Source organism: Aspergillus udagawae (assembly GCF_001078395.1).
Source record: "Aspergillus udagawae IFM 46973 DNA, scaffold_1, whole genome shotgun sequence".
In the NCBI taxonomy this organism is placed as follows: Eukaryota; Fungi; Ascomycota; class Eurotiomycetes; order Eurotiales; family Aspergillaceae; genus Aspergillus; species Aspergillus udagawae.
In genome coordinates, this window is record NW_025091264.1 from 3,733,299 (window position 1) to 3,750,909 (window position 17,611).

General features: G+C 49.6%; 7 protein-coding genes across 7 annotated transcripts; 2 read left to right on the forward strand and 5 right to left on the reverse strand.

Moving 5' to 3' along the window:
• Nucleotides 1-755: 755 nt before the first annotated feature.
• Nucleotides 756-1,793, reverse strand: Aud_001215 (GFA family protein; the record flags this gene model as incomplete). The annotated part of the gene is made up of 1 exon (XM_043286715.1): nt 756-1,793. One exon carries the CDS (start codon nt 1,791-1,793, stop codon nt 756-758), a length of 1,038 nt encoding a protein of 345 aa, XP_043142650.1.
• A 377-nt stretch (nt 1,794-2,170) lies between these two features.
• On the reverse strand, nt 2,171-4,228 carry Aud_001216 (fungal specific transcription factor domain-containing protein; the record flags this gene model as incomplete). Its single annotated transcript, XM_043286716.1, has 4 exons — nt 2,171-2,611; nt 2,660-2,945; nt 2,993-3,425; nt 3,481-4,228. The coding sequence occupies 4 exons, from the start codon at nt 4,226-4,228 to the stop codon at nt 2,171-2,173; spliced, it is 1,908 nt and encodes a 635-aa protein (XP_043142651.1).
• A 2,480-nt stretch (nt 4,229-6,708) lies between these two features.
• Nucleotides 6,709-8,843, forward strand: Aud_001217 (polyprenyl synthetase family protein; the record flags this gene model as incomplete). Its single annotated transcript, XM_043286717.1, has 7 exons — nt 6,709-6,714; nt 6,838-7,091; nt 7,143-7,776; nt 7,820-7,974; nt 8,019-8,182; nt 8,235-8,482; nt 8,529-8,843. 7 exons carry the CDS (start codon nt 6,709-6,711, stop codon nt 8,841-8,843), a joined length of 1,776 nt encoding a protein of 591 aa, XP_043142652.1.
• Nucleotides 8,844-8,892: 49 nt separating this feature from the next.
• Aud_001218 (uncharacterized protein) lies at nt 8,893-10,380 on the reverse strand (the record flags this gene model as incomplete). The annotated part of the gene is made up of 1 exon (XM_043286718.1): nt 8,893-10,380. The coding sequence occupies one exon, from the start codon at nt 10,378-10,380 to the stop codon at nt 8,893-8,895; it is 1,488 nt and encodes a 495-aa protein (XP_043142653.1).
• A 2,153-nt stretch (nt 10,381-12,533) lies between these two features.
• Aud_001219 (uncharacterized protein) lies at nt 12,534-13,091 on the reverse strand (the record flags this gene model as incomplete). The annotated part of the gene is made up of 1 exon (XM_043286719.1): nt 12,534-13,091. One exon carries the CDS (start codon nt 13,089-13,091, stop codon nt 12,534-12,536), a length of 558 nt encoding a protein of 185 aa, XP_043142654.1.
• A 1,453-nt stretch (nt 13,092-14,544) lies between these two features.
• Aud_001220 (uncharacterized protein) lies at nt 14,545-15,091 on the forward strand (the record flags this gene model as incomplete). Its single annotated transcript, XM_043286720.1, has 3 exons — nt 14,545-14,549; nt 14,596-14,928; nt 14,980-15,091. The coding sequence occupies 3 exons, from the start codon at nt 14,545-14,547 to the stop codon at nt 15,089-15,091; spliced, it is 450 nt and encodes a 149-aa protein (XP_043142655.1).
• Nucleotides 15,092-15,419: 328 nt separating this feature from the next.
• Aud_001221 (HET domain protein) lies at nt 15,420-17,468 on the reverse strand (the record flags this gene model as incomplete). The annotated part of the gene is made up of 1 exon (XM_043286721.1): nt 15,420-17,468. The coding sequence occupies one exon, from the start codon at nt 17,466-17,468 to the stop codon at nt 15,420-15,422; it is 2,049 nt and encodes a 682-aa protein (XP_043142656.1).
• Between the last annotated feature and the right edge of the window lie 143 nt (nt 17,469-17,611).

A 17,611-nucleotide genomic window follows, 5' to 3' on the forward strand; every position in this document is an offset into this window, starting at 1 on the left:
TACACTCGTTGCTGGACGTTGTTGTTTCAAGCGTATCGTCTTCTCCAACGTTGCGGACAGAGCACTCTCCCTCCGTGGACCGTTGGAGACACTCGGCACAGATACTTGATAGGCTCCGGCCTGTGAACAGAAGCTTCAAACGCACTTCTGTCAAATATATATACATTGAAATCCTCAAGGCTGTTCACTTTCTGAGAGTTTAGGAATGAAAACACTTTCTCTTCTCTATTCTCTCTGCGTTCTCAGCTAGTAGTGGATATTATGGTTGACTTTACACTATATCTACAATGCTCGCCGTCCTAAATAATGCCAAGAGGACACTGACGCCTCACTGCTATCGTGTCAAAAGTAGTTTCATTTCCAAATTTCCCATATTTTGTAGTCGAAGTTTCTTTCTAGATAGAATAAACTTTTGCCCTTTTAATGATATGCAACCTGCCATAGGATCAAGGTTATGATCAACGGTAGTGGCGAGAGAATATATTCACATTATTATCAAGCCGTCGACCAAGAGCTATAAAAGGGAACCCCAAGTTGCAGATCGCAGCGGTTAAGGATGTTGACCGCTAAGCAGTACTCTGATGTTTAACTTCCAACAATGAGACGTTATGTAGCTTGTGCGGAGAGAAGGGTAGGTGAAGGAGGGAAGCAGGAGGGTGGAAGTACCACGAAGGTCGAGGGAGACTGACCAGTGGCAGTCCTTTGTCTATTCAGCACATTTATATTGACACCTCCCACTTCTGCGGTTTACAGTCCTATGGGATGGTAATATCAAGCAAGTCACCATGCTTCCGCTTCCCCCACTCCTCGAATCCTCGACGAAGCGACTCAGTCAACACAGGATCATACCGCATCCCATCCTCCGGGAAGGCCATCCGCTTCGTCCTCCACGTCAGCCAGTTCTCCGCTCTGGCACCCTCAGGCGCGTGAAGAAGTCCTATCGCCACGTCCACGATGTCCTCCCGTCCTTCGCAGTTGTAAAAGACTTTTGCGCCGCAAGTACCGCAAAACGTCCTCCGCACTCCTTTGCTGGAGACATAGCCTTTGGACGAACCAATGAGTAGATCATCCGGGATCTCCGGCGTGATGAGTTTCCTTGGGATGAACGTCCAGGCTATCACATGAGCCCCGTCTGTAAGCCGGCACGTATCGCAGGCATCCAGACAGGCGATCCATTTCGACTCATCGACGGGGGATACCCACTTACGTCTCATCTCTGGGTCGTCGAGGATTTCCTGTGTTGGGCGGGAGAATTGGAACGACACTCCTCCGCAGTCGCATTGCGCGAGTAGTTTTCCATCGATTTCTTGTGGATAATCGATTGTGTCGTCTGGAGGATTAGACACTGCCATCTCCTTCTCCCCAATCCGTGGTAACCACTCCGCTAACCCTCCATCCAGCGTAGGCTCGGTGTATATATGTTTTTTGATATCCCAGATCCCCGTATCATCGCGGTTGGCGTCGAAGATGGCCGTTGCGATCACCCAGTCACCAGATTCGATAAGTCCACCGCCGATTTGGCAACCACACGTACTGCAGAAGTACCTCCTTGCTCCTGACCCGGGCCGGATGTAGGGAGTCATATTTGCCATGCTCGATGGTGCTATGAAATCTGGCCTTGTGCCGGAGGGAAGTGGGGCATGGAAGACACAGAGAGTTCCACGTTGGTGCCGGCAGATGTTGCAGTGGCAGAGGTGGACTGGTAGGGGAAGGGATGTTACAGGGATGCTGATATTGAAGTGCACTGCTTTGCAGTGGCATTGTGCCGTTAGAATCTTTGTTGCAGTCGACATTTTGGTCAAGAGACTTGCGATGGGTGTGTTTTGGAGAATGAGGGGTTGGACAATGACGGGAAGTCTTATATGTCTACTATCAGGTGACCTCGTGTTTCGAGTCATCGCTTGCTCCCGGGGATATATCAAGCTGCATTAGTTGTCCGCATTTAAGCGGTGTCTGGTATATATTTTCCGTTGTTATTGAGTTGGTGACTGGGCCTAAAGTATTTAGCGTATACGTCACCAAGCCCTAAGCGGTGCCCGACATGAACGGCACAGGAAGTAATCGCTAAGTATCCCCCCTTACAATGTCACATTTCAGATTTACATTTAATTATAGAACAGTTGAGAGCGTCAATATTCAGATAAATCTAAAAATTCCCACTGAAGGTTTACTAACTGACGGAGTCAAAATTCATGGAGGGATCGTCCCACACCAGATCGTCAAACCAGTTAAGAAAGTCTTGGCTTGTCATTGCGTCAGGTAGCGGCTGAACCATCCCAAGGTGGCTGTGGCTTGCAGGACCAGGGTGAGATAAACACGGCGGATGCTGATTTGGCTGCTGGTTTCCCGGTTGAATTGCCATCTGAGATGAAGGTCGACCCTTATTCAGTGTATCATCCAAAAGAGCACCAATGACTTTGCTAATCTGAACGCAGACGAGAAAGTCAGGCCGATCGGGAAAACACTTGCGCTCGAACCATGCTAGTAATACACTCAAGTCGCGGATGATACTGGCGCAAGGAATAGTGGTCTGTAATGGGACTCCGCGAAGAGTGCTATGATGAAGCTCGGTGGCAAGGGTCCCAGCTCCTGGAAGGCCGTAGAAAAGGAACTAGCACCTCGGGTTAGCTTGCGGTCAAGATACGCAGAGAGAACACACCATCCATGTAAACCGCTCGCGTAATTCAGGATAGCAATGTTGCTGCTGGACGAACTCAAGTACGCCCGAAAGCAGCTTCGCTGATGTTGCCAGGAGGCAGGTCTTAGTCATTTGACCATCTTCAGTGAGCATTCGTTCTATCAAAAAACCGCTGTAAAGATAGTCTAGATGAACAATCAAAAGTGCCACGCATAATTGGGGGTTCGACTTTTCCCAGACACTTTTGTTGTAGCGATAATGCGGTGGGATCTTTGACCACGCGTCCTGATACTCTCCGTACAAAGTCCTGCATATCTGTTAGGTAGGTATGACGAATGGCAAAACATGACATACGAGAGAGTCTCCGAGAAAGTCTTCGTTCTGTTCCCCAATGACAGGCGTAGAATCTTCTCGCGAAGGTGAGCTTGGTGATATCGAAGTCGAATCAAACTAGCTGGCCGGATGGGCTCATCCACCCCGGTAGGGCGCTTCCACTCATCCCGATCAAGGGCTTGCAAAGCCGTATCAAGTCGGCTGCCCTCAAGCAAGACCTCTTCATCGTCTAGATCGAACGGGGTTCGCAAGTCACAAAAATCGCAATCTATCCGTGGAGCCCTCCCAAGAAAAGTAGAAAGGCTTTTGTCCTTGGCCACGGCCGACGCAAAAATTCTCTTACGAGTCTCCAGGATGAAGAATGGAACATCAGGTGGCGAGGATATGAGTCGATGGAAACCCATGACGAATAATTCGGCTGTAAATTCACTGGCTCGGTGGTATAAAATGTTACCTGCGACGCTGTGAGCACTTCCAAGCCTGGAAGGCGAGGGGAGTGAGGACCATACTTGCGTCTCCAAAAAGAATCGATGCTAGAATAAAATTCATATACCGCGACCAAACGGTAAGATCGTTCACTTGATTGTATTCCTCACAGATTCCTATGCAGACCTTGCTGGCAGCGTACATTTCTGCAGCGAAGTTTTGCTGGCTGTAAAAGACGGAGACCCCTGCGAGAGCAAATATGAGGCCAACAAACTCCAGTCGAAAATTGTCAGCATTGAAATATCCGAAGAATTCAGTCACCGTTGTATGAGCTGAGAGGGATGGAAATCTCTTGTGTAAATTTCGTCTGGCATTTGCAAGATAGCTATCCAAAAGTGCTTCTTCATTCTGGTGTGCACTCAACTCTCGAAGAAGCGTGGAGATCGGGTCAAGAACCAAAGGTCGCGGGATGACGGTAAAACGACCGCTATCGTAGTATTGAAATATGAGTTGCTCTACACATCCCGAAGAAGCCAACAGTTTTCTGAATTGTTGCTTCACGAAATCGAATGGCCAAGGGTCCTTGTCCCGGGGATGTGCTGGTTTGCGAGAGATGACAGGCGAGAATCTCGGACATATAGAAAGGATGCTAGAAGAGCCGACATATCCCGACGGGCTCAGATCAGGACTTGCACCTTCTTCCTCGAGGCTCGGGCGTTGTTCTCCTATAGTTATTTGATTTCTTGGTTGTTTCTCAGGCGATGCGCGCCTCGAAGGTCGGCCAGCATCCTTTGCTAGGTAGTACCGATATCTTGTTTTAGGACGAGTCATCGGAGCTGGATGATAGAAGCACTATAGAGCATGAGTTCGACTTTCATAATCATGAGGGTGTTTACCTTTTCTGAAATGCCACGAGTCCTGCATCGTCCGCAGACCGGTGCATGGTCGCAGCGGGTTTTAGAGATCCTACAGGGCTCACACGACGTGGGTTTTCCATTCCGTCGATACATGGAATCCAGACTTTAGATATGAGTATTTATAAAGTAAGAGAAATCAATCGCCTTTCTGATGGACGAGGTGTGAAGAAGGATCATAGTACCCTAGTATATTGGATCGTACATAACTGAGTCCGATTTTACTCCGACACCACACCCGAAAAGGAAATTCTTGTCCGACCAACCTCGTCTTGCGGACAACAGTTTCTTGAGTCCGTCCAGTAACAGGAATTCTTCAATATAATGCAGAATTATATTGGCTCTCCTGCTCCCGTCACTGACATTAGAGAGCAAGGTGAGGAGATCTTACATGTGAATCATATCCCCATTTTGGAGTATCTGCCCTGTTAACTACTTTTCTGCGTACAACATATACAGAGAGATCCGTTCTAACCACTAGCAACTTAGAAAGACAGACAATAAGACAATAACACTGTGTTCTATTCTAGACGACCATCACAGTCACTTGAGTATGATGATTGCCTTTCCAGCAAGCTGCTTTAGCTATAGGCCTATGGGCTGAAGGGGGATATGGAGTGCACAATACGAAGTAGCAAAAGTAGTCTGATCATCATTCTAAAGGCCAGGTTTAATTCTTGAATGAGCCATGGTTGCTGCAAATCTCTCACTATCTGGAGCAAACTCAACATACAGCGTACTATTTCCAGTCGTAGTTGCAAAGTATAGGTGGTATACTTACGTAGGTAAATTACTTACATCAGGCTTCACCAAACTGAGTAGTCGCCAAAAAACTGACGTTGTCTCCGAGACTGCAGTATCCCAACGATCTCGCTCGCCATGTACTCGAGACAGAAGTGCGCTGAGCTTTCCGCATTGTGTACTCCGACAAATAGAAGTCTGGTCTTATAAATGACCAGCCCGTCGTTAGCAAAGTATGCCTGAAGAACCCTGCCTTTCATCCCAGCCATGAAAGATATTACCATGACATGATGCGCAAGAAAGATTAGTTTTAGGCAAGAACGGCTTTGGCGCTTCCTCATAGGATGATTCTTGAAGGAGATTGTGACACTTGATGCCGAACCTAGCAAGAGATGCTGGATTTTAAGTATGGATCTTCCACATTCGACACAAGCTCCTAGGTTTGTAAAGCCCGTCCAGGTATGCTTTGCGCTTTTCTGTGTAAAGGGGGTTGACGTACGCATGGTGCCTTTCTGCTGGGCTTTTCCCAAGAGATCGAGATTCAGGAAGGACATACTTGTTTTCAGGCAATTCATCATGGTACTTTATAGCTATGCCAGATAGCCGGAAAAGTGAATGGGATCATGATAATAAACGCTTTTGAATACAGGCTTTTATTCGCTGGGAGAAGAATGGCCATAATGAAGAGAGAGGGACTCTGCCATGTCTGTGGTTGCGGACAAACTTAATCACGCCTTATAACAATCAGTTGCCTGAGTGCATGAGGAGCAGGATGACATCTTCTTTTCATTATATACAGTGTTTTATCCTTATTTAAGGATTAAAGGTCAGTTCACTGGAGACCAGGTGGATAGACTAGACTCAGTCCATGTTGGATTAGTACCTAGTAACTTGTTTGTAGTCTACAACTATTATTCCCTCTACATTACAATGGTGTCTAGACACGTTCATCGCTCATAGCTGAGTGGTTTAATGGTTGACTTGTAGACATAACTAAGTACTAAATCTTCTCTTGCAGATTGATCTGCGCCCGAAGGCCCCTGAAGCCCAGTAGAAGCCCCGCAAGCAAGCCATAATCACCATCTATTGAAATATACTACCACTAGCGGCCAAAAATGCGTTCAGACTATTTTGCTATTCTTCACCATCACTTCTGAATACTAATGGGCAACTTGGAGGAACGTGCATATTCTGCGCAACACGTCGGAGCAGCCAATCGTTAACCGCCAGAATGGGGACGCAGAATTGCTTTTTCAGGATGGACGGAGTTGATAAGAAGCCCAATCCCCCGCGTTGAAAGTACCAGGAACACGTATCTACCATTCTAAGCATCACTGATACCTGTAGCCAGCATGTCCGACTTTCCTAACCTTTCATACAACTATCTCTACTCAGATCCTGCAGATCCAAACGAACAACTTCCCCCGTTGTTCTTCAACAGCCTACCCTACCGCAAATCGCGATTCCAAGAAACGGCCACGTCTACGTCGCTTGACGTAATCAAAAGAGTCGCTCAAGGCTGGTCCAAGAGTCCAGAGTCTCTTCTTTCTCGAGGATGTATCGCTTCTACAGGTCATATAATCTCGTGGGCTGCGCCCGAATTGCCGCCTGCGTTGATCCCGCTGATGACTGAGATGTGCGAAGTGCTATTTCATTATGATGGTAATCAAGCTTCCTTTTATTGAGCCACATGTTCTTATGTCTTATAGATGAGATTGATACCCTTGATACTCGAAGCGTAAGATTCTGTGCCTTCTTTAGGGGGCAGGCACTGATGACGAGTAGAAAAATGACACCCTCGCTGATCTTACTCTGGGCGTCCTGTCGATGTGGAAACTTGGTCAACCGCCAGTGTTCGAGTATGACATAAACAAGCGATTTAACTCGTTGTTGAATAATGTACCCGATTTCACGCCAGATGTAAGGTCGCTGTTCTTCAAAACCTCGGTAGATATGATTACTGCGCAGTCGACGGGCAGCCAGTCCGGCATGTTGTTTGAAGAGTACAAGAAAGCTCGGATCGCGAGTTCCATTGCCAAGTGAGCGATGTCTCTTATTTACGAGTTTGACTCGATGCTAATGTGGATTAGACAAACCTACGACTTCGTTGCTTACATGCAGGGCCTGCGGGTGACAGAAGACGAAAGGCAAGCCGTGTCGGAAATGATTGGTTATGGTGTTTTGAGCCTATCCCTGTCAAATGACTACTACAGCTTTCACAGAGAGTTTGACGACCATTTTCGTTCTGGAAGCCTTGATGCAGTCCACAATGCAATGGCACTGCTGATGACCGAGTATGGCTATACCGAGCTTGAAGCAGGAGATATCCTGAAGCGCGAGGTACTCGGCGCGGAAAAGAACCTGATGGAGAAATACAGACAATGGGAACAATCGTCGGAAACGAAGTCGGATGATCTTCGGTCTTACCTCATACTTTTCATTCTATCAATTGGCGGAGCAAATTACTGGCAGGCTCAAACTCCCAGATATAGTGACGATGGGTTTATAACCACCGTCGAGGATCGAGCTCGGCTGCTTCAACCGCGAAGGGCCCCGGTGTTTAAACTAGAAGGACATCCGCCTCCAGCAGCACTCGATGAGAGTCAGGAAAAGACTGTGAATGGAGAGAGTCATGAAGCAGGTTGCCTGGGACCCAAAGTTGCAAACGGCACTGTCTTGGAAGTTGATGTTTGTGCACCTTTTCAGGTTGCCGATGCCGACCAGGTTAGTTTTTCACCTGATCTGCTACCAATAGCTAATATTTCAGATTTGCATGGCTCCGTTCAACTATATAAAGGCTCTTCCTGGCAAGAACACCTTGGTCAAATTCATCAATTGCCTAGGAGTGTGGTTCAGTGTACCAGACGATATCGCTTCAGTCCTGAAAGAGGTCGCGGTAATGCTTTTCAATTCAACACTGCTGTATGTCTACCCAGTCAGAATAAGCCAACTCGCTAATGATGCAGACTCGATGATATCGAAGATGGTTCAACACTTCGGCGTGGTAGACCCGCTGCCCATCTTGAATTCGGACTCAGTCAGACTGTCAACACCGCCACGTTTCTGCATGCGGAGGTCGTCGGCCGTATTCTAAAGCATCTTGGTCCTGATTGTTTGAAAATAATACTAGGTAAATCTCTCCATTTCGTGTCCGACTCGATGCTAATGTGATTATTTTGTAGAGGAAATCAAAACCCTTGCTCGCGGTCAGGCGCTAGATCTTAACTGGACGTTCAACAAGACTCGTCCGACTTTCAATGAGTACTTCATAATGGTCGATCATAAGACCGGAGGCTTTTTTCGACTGTTACTACGTGCCCTGTGCTCTCTGACAAGCACTGAAGTCGACCCTGACCTGGAACATCTGATTACCCTCATTGGGAGATATTATCAAATCCGCGACGACTATCAGAATCTCGCGTCTGATGAGGTGAGGCGTTCAACTCAACTTATCCCCCAAAGCTAATTCGGAACAGTATACCGCAAGGAAAGGATTCTGCGATGATCTAGACGAGGGCAAGTTCTCGTTTCCAGTCCTCCACTTGCTCGAGCATAGTTCCAAGTCAGACGAGCTATTCAACATCATATACAGACAGGACAAGAAGGCGCAGATGTCGCATGCCGACAAGCTACATATTCTGGCCGAGATGAAAGAGTGCGGGAGCCTGACGTATACATTGGAGGTGCTAGAGAAGCTGTTCACTACGATGATGGAAACGCTGGACAGAGTAGAGGAGAAGACGGGCAAGAACAAGCCTCTGCGCTGTTTGATGCTCATGTTGAAACTATAGCTTATATACATGATCTAATCAGCCAAGAGCCAAACTGCCAATCGGACTACTAAATCCCTGGATGTTCATAATATTCCTGAAACCTCCTCTGAATCTCCGCTTCCTGTGATGCTATCGCAGCACAATACACCGTCTTCATCAGAACCCACACAACAACCGCAGGAATCAGAAACACCACAGTCCAAGCAAACACAAACAGATGATCCAACAGCGGTGGCTCATCTGCAGCCTTCTTCTTATCGCTGATCGTCCTCCATTCCTCCCCAGTCGACCAGGGCCCATCCACACCCCGCCGCGGCCCTCTCACCATCCATCGAGAGAATGTGAACCCCACTCCCAGTATCACTGGAGCAGCGATCACCTCCCCCACCCACGCTAATGTAACCGGAGAAATAGGCGGATACCCAAACGCCAAGAAATACACCGTACAAGCAACCCCCAGCATAAACAAACAAATAGACTCCAAGAGGCGGCGGCAGAACGTCACCTCCGTCGGCGGGACGCGCGCACGCAGAACGGCCATCCCCACCGACCCCAGAAGAATCGGGAGGAATACCACCACAGTAACCCTCGTCCCCAGGGAGACGGCAAACATCACCCAGCGAGGTCTCATGATCCACCCCGTGGCGAGAATGGTGATCGTGCGTAGGTTCTGGTGGCCCAGGTACAAGACGACGAGAGCCTCGAGGGTCAGTGACAGGTAGGGCTGTGCGTTGTCTAGTATATGGAAGAGCTTGAACAGACGACAACGCGTGTGCGCGCAGCAGAGGCGGGGGTCGAGAGACTCGTGGTGTATGACTTTGCGGAGGTAGAAGTCTTTTGCTGGGGTCATGCGGCTTCGTTCTGCCTCGTCGGGGCTCTGGGTCATGATGGAGCAGAACTTCTCGATGCGGGCGCAGAGGGGGAGAAGGGCCTTTGCGTCTTTGGGGTCGATGCTCTGTTCTGCGACGACATCCTTCCCCTGGACGGGGTCCTGGTCGGATTTGCTGGGCTCAGCAGGGATTCGCGTGCCGGACAAAGTGATGAGCGGGACTTCGGGCCAGGTTGTGTGTACGACCACCCTTCTCCGCGCTGGGCGGTAGTATCTTGTCAGGAGTTCCAGCAAGAGGAATTTGGTTACCAGGCAGGTTGCCCATGTTGTCGCCCACCAGACCTGAACAAAGTAGACCAGACTGAGGTAAAGCGGGAGGGTGATCAGGACGAAAAACACCCATCGGGCAGTAACGTAGATATTCCGTGGCCCTCGTCCGAGCGCGCTCATCACGTAGGGCCCACCATGACTCTGGAATTCCCTCTCCGAGGCGATCCATAGAGCTGCCGGAAAATCCGCCAAGTCGGATACCCTGCACCCGACAACACTGAATACAGTGCGCAGAAACCAGAGAGCCGCTGTGATGGGGGATAGAAATGCGGCGTTGACTTTCAAGTCATCGACAAATGAGACATGGCCGGCTGGCTGGAAGAGCACACTGATTGATGAGCAGAGTAAGGCGCAGAAAATGTGCCATAGTGGGAGGCCACTGTCTTGAAGACACATGTTTGCATTCTCCTCCCAGCTGAGGTTGGCGTATCCATGGTCGGGATTAAGTATTCTTGCTGAGCCGCAAACCCTGGACGCTACTTAATCTGCGTAGCTTGGCGTTCATCTCGTATGAAAAATGGTCTGGTTCTTTATTGGATGGAAGTTGGTTAAGCGAACGGGAATAGCGCCACGTTTTCCCAGAATGGAACAATGGTTTCTGAGACCACAGTTCTAGCCGCCGATTGGCGCATTCACATCGGTCACTTTTCCTTTTCATCATCTGCTTTTATTGTCTCAGCCTCATCCTTTGAATGGGTCCCCTTACAGAACAATGAATGCCTGAGTGAATATGTTGCCCTTATGTCATTCACATGCTTTAGTAATATAATATCCATCTCCTCCCTTCTCTTTTCTACCTCCTGTAATTCTCTTCCTGTCTTGACGGCCAATTCAACCAGCTAGAGCTGCCATTTTCTGGGTATATTTCTTGCGCCAGATCTTCTGGAAAGGGGTGTGCTAGAATCATTTACAATGCTCGCAATCTGCAAGGACACTAAAGAACACTGGCTGCATACTAAAGTTTGATGAATCGCCACACTATATGCTCCCTAGACTGGGGTGTGTCTGGCTACGGGACAGACGATACTGTCGTGGCCGAGCATGGTAAGCTTGAAAAAGAAGCTTATCTTGCGGGCGGTTGAGCTCTACGTGCCCCCCGTTCTTCACCGAGTCCAGGGTCCGTTTTGCTGCCTGCAAGAACGCAGCAGTGCAACCAGTCTATGTGAACAAAGATGAATGTTTGGTTTGCGCACAGACAACAGTGTACGTATGATGGCAGTTTGGCTACCTTTCCAGCTGGTGGGTTGTAAGAGCGGCTGCACATTACAAGGTTAGTAAATCATCAAGATCAGGTACACTGAATATTGTGCTGACAGGTTTGTAAAGCACCACTGGGTCTCCCCGACCGTATTTGCAGCTAAAGGACACTTCTGCCCTGGGATCTTGTTCCAAAATGGCCAATCACGCACGGAGAGCGTATCGCAGAATCGGAGCACCTAACACGCTTGGGGAACGATGAGAAAAGATACGGACAATCAGTATTACTAATGTGGAAGAAGTGTTCCGAATTCCTGCGATCCGACCATTGCAACGACCTGTCTGTCATGCCCTAGAGCCGTGTGTCACCTGCTGTTCCATAGCAGTTCGTTGCACACTTCTGACTTTCTGAAGGGGTCCCTGACCGTCGACACCATTGGCGATCTGGAGTCGCGGCTGCATGGCTTGGAAGATCGCAAGGTTGAGATGACGCGCACTATCGTGCTATCGTCCTATACAACTTAAGCGTTGAGGATTATGTATGAGTCTGCAAGGGCAAGGGGGCGATGGAGCAGATGGACTTCATCAGCTCGCTCATGGAGATCGTCGACTGACACGCTGCGCTTTTCCATGGAGGGGAATATTGTGGTACCACAGGCAAGATAGGAATACAAGCTTCATACATCTACCAATAGGTTCCAGAACCACCAACATTTCTGACCAAGGTCTTTTGTCTACTCGTCGGAAGAAGTAGCCAACTTTGGTTTCATTTGGGGCGGGAAGACAGTACTTCAACGGAATACACCAGCCTATACTCTGTATTTCACTCTCACTCGGTATTTCCATGCAGGATAGCTTATTGGGGTGTGTGTATCACGTTCTCCCGTCAAATCTCAGCTACCAGCGGACAACTAGCGCGGCATCTGAAATGAAATGCTCCTGAAGGGATAAGAAAGCACAGCGTTGACCAGCGCGACCCTACTTTGTCATGACAAATCGCAACGGAGAGAAAGTGGTAATCGGGCTGATGGTGATGCCGAGGAAGGAGATTAGGTCTCTGGGATTTGGACGCTGAGACGCTTACTATATTGAACAAGTGACACCTCTAGATCTACGCAGGTAGATGCCTCACTATAGGCACATTGCTTGATACATACATAATTGGTCTCTAGAGGAGGTCCTACATTTACCAAACGCTAGGAATGAAATTTCCGCTGTCTTCTGAGATTCCAGAAATGATCTCGTTGCACTATCAGTTGCCGTAACAAGTATATTCACTATTGGAAGAATGGCATATCCCAAGGACAACCTCACGATCTCTCCACAATTCAATTCCATCACTTCCCCACAAGCTAACAGTTATAGCTCATCCTTAATCCGACCCCAGGACCCTGTGCAAACTCGACACTAGTCGCCTGCTTATACCACCCCGCAACACTCAACCGATACGTCATCTTATCCGAGCACGAGAAACTATTAACGAACCTCGTCTTCGCCTGGTTGGGATCCGATTCAAAGGTCGTACTCCCGACCAACGCTCCGGTTGCCGGACAATACGCCCAGGAGACGTCGATGCCACGAGGAGACCGGCTCAGCGGACCGTTCACCGCAAAGATCTCGACGGGCGCGGCAGCCCCAGACGTCGTGATGGGGGTGCCGGCGGGGAAGGAGTAGGAGAGCGAGCAGCCCCAGCTGCCGGCTGTGACGTTGAATTCGACGAACATGTCTTCTTTGTTGGTGCCGCCGGCTTGCTGGGAGATGCGGAAGCCGGGGAGGTAGGAGGCTACCGGCTGGGCTTCGGAGACGCGGGCAATGTCTGGGGTGACGGTTGTGCAGCCGGTAGCACTGGGCAGTGCGTTGATGAGAGGGAAGAGGGAGAGGGGGGGGGTGATGTATGTGAGGAGGTGCATGGTGAATAGCTTGTGTTGGAAAATTTGTGGTATTGCTGTTCTGATGGAATGCGTTGTTGGGTTAGATGATGTTTAGGGACAGGTTGACTCTTATATGTCGTGGAAAGAGCAGAGGCTCAGCCGACGTTCAGGATCATGAGCTCATCACAGATTTTGCATCCTGTAAGGCAGAAGCAGTAGTTACATGAATAGAAACCCAGCCTCAGTTCTTCCAGCCATCTGAGAGTCGAGTCCATCCAGAATCGAAATGTCGCTTAGGCAGCGTTCTATATGGTGGTGTTTCAAGCATGCCAGATGGCACCCAAACAGAAGCATCTGCCTCGAAAGTCAAACCATTTCAGCTGACTCGAATATTCCAAATCCGGGGATTTGTCTGAAACCGAATCCTCAAAAGCTGACGTGATGTACGTCAGGGCTGAGACATGTCTGCTTGGCCTTCGTATTCCAGGCTGTCCATGCACGTGTCGTTCGATCGCTCGCGCATGTCTCAACCGCAGCTGTCATCTTAGCATGGTGTGATTATTTTCGGCATTTGGTTGGATTGTCAGTTTAGCTCTCGGGAATAACGAAGATTGAAGCGATGCGTTGTCTGATACCGCTATGACCTACAGGAATGAGCTTACTAGCTCAAGCAGATATCTCTATGAAATAAGATGACCCCACACATCTACTAAGACATTCAGCCTCTGACGAGCTGGATGTTCATTTACAGGTGAGATGATTTAGTGATCGTACTTATTAACAGACTGTCTAGTGGTTTATTCACCAGATAAGAGACTGCACGTGTTAAACATATGACAAGGTATCTTGTGAAAGGCACGCAGGATCTACATAGTCGAATAAATTAGCTCGAATATGCACAGTGTAGATAGGAGTTATAGCTGTTATAAGACGTAGAGGAACGTTCAGATCATACTGCTACGACTTGGTAGTGGACTCAACAAAATATGAGATCTCCCCTTGCCCTGAATAGAGGCCGCGATCAATTCTCAATAGCTTTTCCTCAAAGCGTTATAGTATTGTTCGAATATTATACTGTGAAATTCTGCTTGACTGTACGCTCTCGTGAAAATGAGATTCTCAAGAAGGAAAAGCAGAGGGTCTCCATCCTCCATGATAGTCATCTCACAGAACGACATCCTTGACTGGACGTTGCAATCGCGGTGTAGAAATGACTTGATATTTCAGTGTTATATAGGACATCCCAGGTCCTGTCCTTATTGCCATTATGATGCGAGTGAATGATCGATGAAGTGCAAGTAGTGGTGCAGTGAAGGACGCTCCTTCCTTGTATGCCTGAGCCAGAAACAGGCACTTGCAGAATATCAAGGTCATCATTCAGTCATCTACAGTCACACCTCAACACATCTTCATTTGCATCTCTCATCTCGCCATCGGTTTCCATCACTTCCATTCCAATTACCAACAATATCACAAGCGAGATACATCCAAGATGGGGTATGTGAACAAACAATCATCCACACCATCTACTAACAAACACCAGTTACACTCACTACTACTCCGTCGACAACACCTCCAGCCCCGAGTGGGGAGCCGCGTGGCCCCAGCTCGTCGAGGACGCGCAAAAAATCGTGGACCACTCCAGCGTGCCTCTCAGCGGTCCCGACATCGACGAGCCCGGCCCGCCAATCATCGACGTACACCAGGGAATTTTCCTTAACGGGGCTGGAGACGACGGATACGAACCTCTCTGTTTGGACCGGCACGGGAGCACGGAGTTTACATTCGTCAAGACCGCTTATAAACCGTACGATGAGGTGGTGGCGTGTATCCTGCTCAGGGCGGCTGTGCTGGCTCCGAACTGTGTTAGTTTGAGGTGAGTGTGCAGATGTGTGGTATCGGTAGGTGAAGCTGACGGCGTTGACAGCTCGGATGGAGATTGGGAGCATGATTGGTCTGCGGCTCGCCATTTGTACAGAGAATTGTGGAGTGAGGATGTTGAGTGTCCTTGGAGTGAGACCGAGGTTGCAGATGACTGAGTGTCGCGCTGAGCCGTAAGACAGGATGTTTGAGGTCACGCTAGGCGGAGGTTTTAACAGTTTCTAGCTTGTCGTTGCTAGTGGTCGGTCTAAATAATGATTGCTTCGTTTCAGTAATGCACTGTAGATTTTCATAGAATTGTCGGCAGCTGAGGCGTCCTCGAGTGATGGCCTCCTTGTATTCTTCGTCGTCTATCACTGTCGAAATTCTATCGCACAATGTCTTCTATCCTTCTACTCTTATCATATCCAGACAAAGTCCATCTTATCTCTCTCTGTTCCTCGCAGCACCCTTGACAAAGAGGGTACATACATCTGGAGCCCGCTCTCATTGCGAGGATCTCCTAGGACCTGACCGGCTGCTCGCACCGCGGTCATTCGTAATGCGCTGAAGCTGACTGATCGATACTGTGTCCTGTACTCGGACAGACCTAGCCTCTCGAGGCTGACCTCCAGGACGTTCAATCTCGGAGAATCGATGTCCGGGATGGATCTTCTCCGATTCTTTCATACAGTAACAGCAGAGATCAAAGTCTCTACAATCTTTGCATTTGTACCGCGTCCCATATATGCCCTGTGGAGTCAGCCGAAGCACAATAGGAGAAAGCAGGAGACTTACCTCACTACACCAGTCACAGTACACCGCAGCATGCCAAACAGGCTTGTCCTCTTGAAAGCTATGGCCCGGATGCGTGCGCCTCGCGTTTTGGAAGCAATCGGAACAATAGTCAAATCCAGGACACGTCTTGCATCGATATCGAGTCCCAAACACTGTAAGCCGGCATCCGTCGCAGACACAATCCTTGTGCCAGACTCCATTTTCCGGCTCCGCAATGTAGACAACCCACATCCGCTCTCCCTTGACAACCTCCTCCAGAACCAGTATCCTGATTATCCCGTCGTTCAGGTTGAGTCCGTGGTTCCTGTCTCCGATGTAGACGCACTCCCTTCGTTCGTCCATCCAGTCGTCTGCCATCTGCACCTCGAAGGCATCGGGATCTCGGGCTTTCCACCGAGCGTCGGTCATGAGGGAACCCCCGTACTGGACAACGGGGTTGAGCATGGCGTCAAACCCGACGCGCAGGTTCACGACGTGGTTCTCTCGCGTGGAGTACCTGATAATTCCCGCGGTGCCTCTTTTTCCGGGAGGAATGCAGAGCTTGCGCTCCTTGTCGTCCCAGGGATGGTACGCCGTCACCTCGAATTGGGAGTGAGTGCCCTTCCAAGCCGGGGGAAACTGGCGCAGCCAGAATCCGTACATGCGCTCCGGAGCCTTTGGTGTCCCTGCGATTCTCTGTCTCACGTAGACCTTGCGGTATTCGGACTTCATGTCTGCCGGAAAGTCTGGCAGATCGTCCCCGGCGCACATTACCCTTGCGTACTGGTTGTCCTGCGGCAATGGAGCGAGGAATATCCCCACCCGTTTCTTCCTGCTCTGCGTTTCGCAGTCCAGCGCCGCGAGGTACACGTCCATGGTCCAGTGCACAACAGCCAGCTCAATATTAATCCCCATATTCGTCAACGCGAACGGAGTGCGATTGAACCTCTGCTGCGGCTGCACGAACTCGCCGCTCTCTTTGAAGTCCGCCGGCGACTGCGCCAGCAGCCCGCGGTAGGTGTTATCGGCGCTCGAATTCGGACTCTTCCACGCAAACAGCGTCTGGTCATCCGACTGCCGCATAATCTCCTCCTGAAGCCGGATAAACGCCCGCTTCCCCTCCCCGTACAGCATCGGCATGTTGATCTCGAACAGACCCAGCAGGCTATACGCCATATCCTCGACCTTGGTCGTCACCCGGTCTGACGCCCAGGACATGCGCTGTGCGATACTTAGCTCTTGTGGTCGGAGCGTCCCGTCCAGCACCTCCTCTTGGATTCGGGTAATACCAGCGATGATCCCCTTTAGTTCGGCCTTGGAGCCAAGCGGGCGCCAATCCGCATTGAAGAATTCTACTCGTGTAGGCGCCAGGAGTTCTTGCAGCGTCCAGCCGCGCGTGAACCAGACACTGTTACTGAACCCTCCGCTTCCTTCCGAAGCGGAAACCGTAGTCTCAGCGACATCGCACAGATACGCATAGCATACCTCTGCATTCTGGTACCACTCGTACATCGAGTTCAGCGCCTCGGATAACTCAGCGCTACTGGTCTTGTCGATGCAGAAGGTGTCGACCCAGATATAGCCCAGGTTATCGCGGAGGGCCTGAGCGCAGCATTGTGTGATTTTCTCGTAGCCTTTTTTGGTCGGTGCAGTCCCGGAAACAATGTCTTGGAAGATGACCTCCTCGTCTTGCCAGCGGTGGGAGAGGATGGCGTAGGGGGGGATGGTCTCGCCGAGGAAGTCGGTTAGTTGGTGGGTTGTTGCGTTGAAGAGGCGCATTTTGTTTCTCCTGGGTTAATAAGAGAGGATGATGGTTCATTGTGGGAGGATGGCCTTATATATGTAGGCTCGTGGCTGGGTATCTACTAAGCTCGTATTCGTTCGTTTTCGGGCTGTGGTGTCTTTGGCTCTGTTTAGTGCGA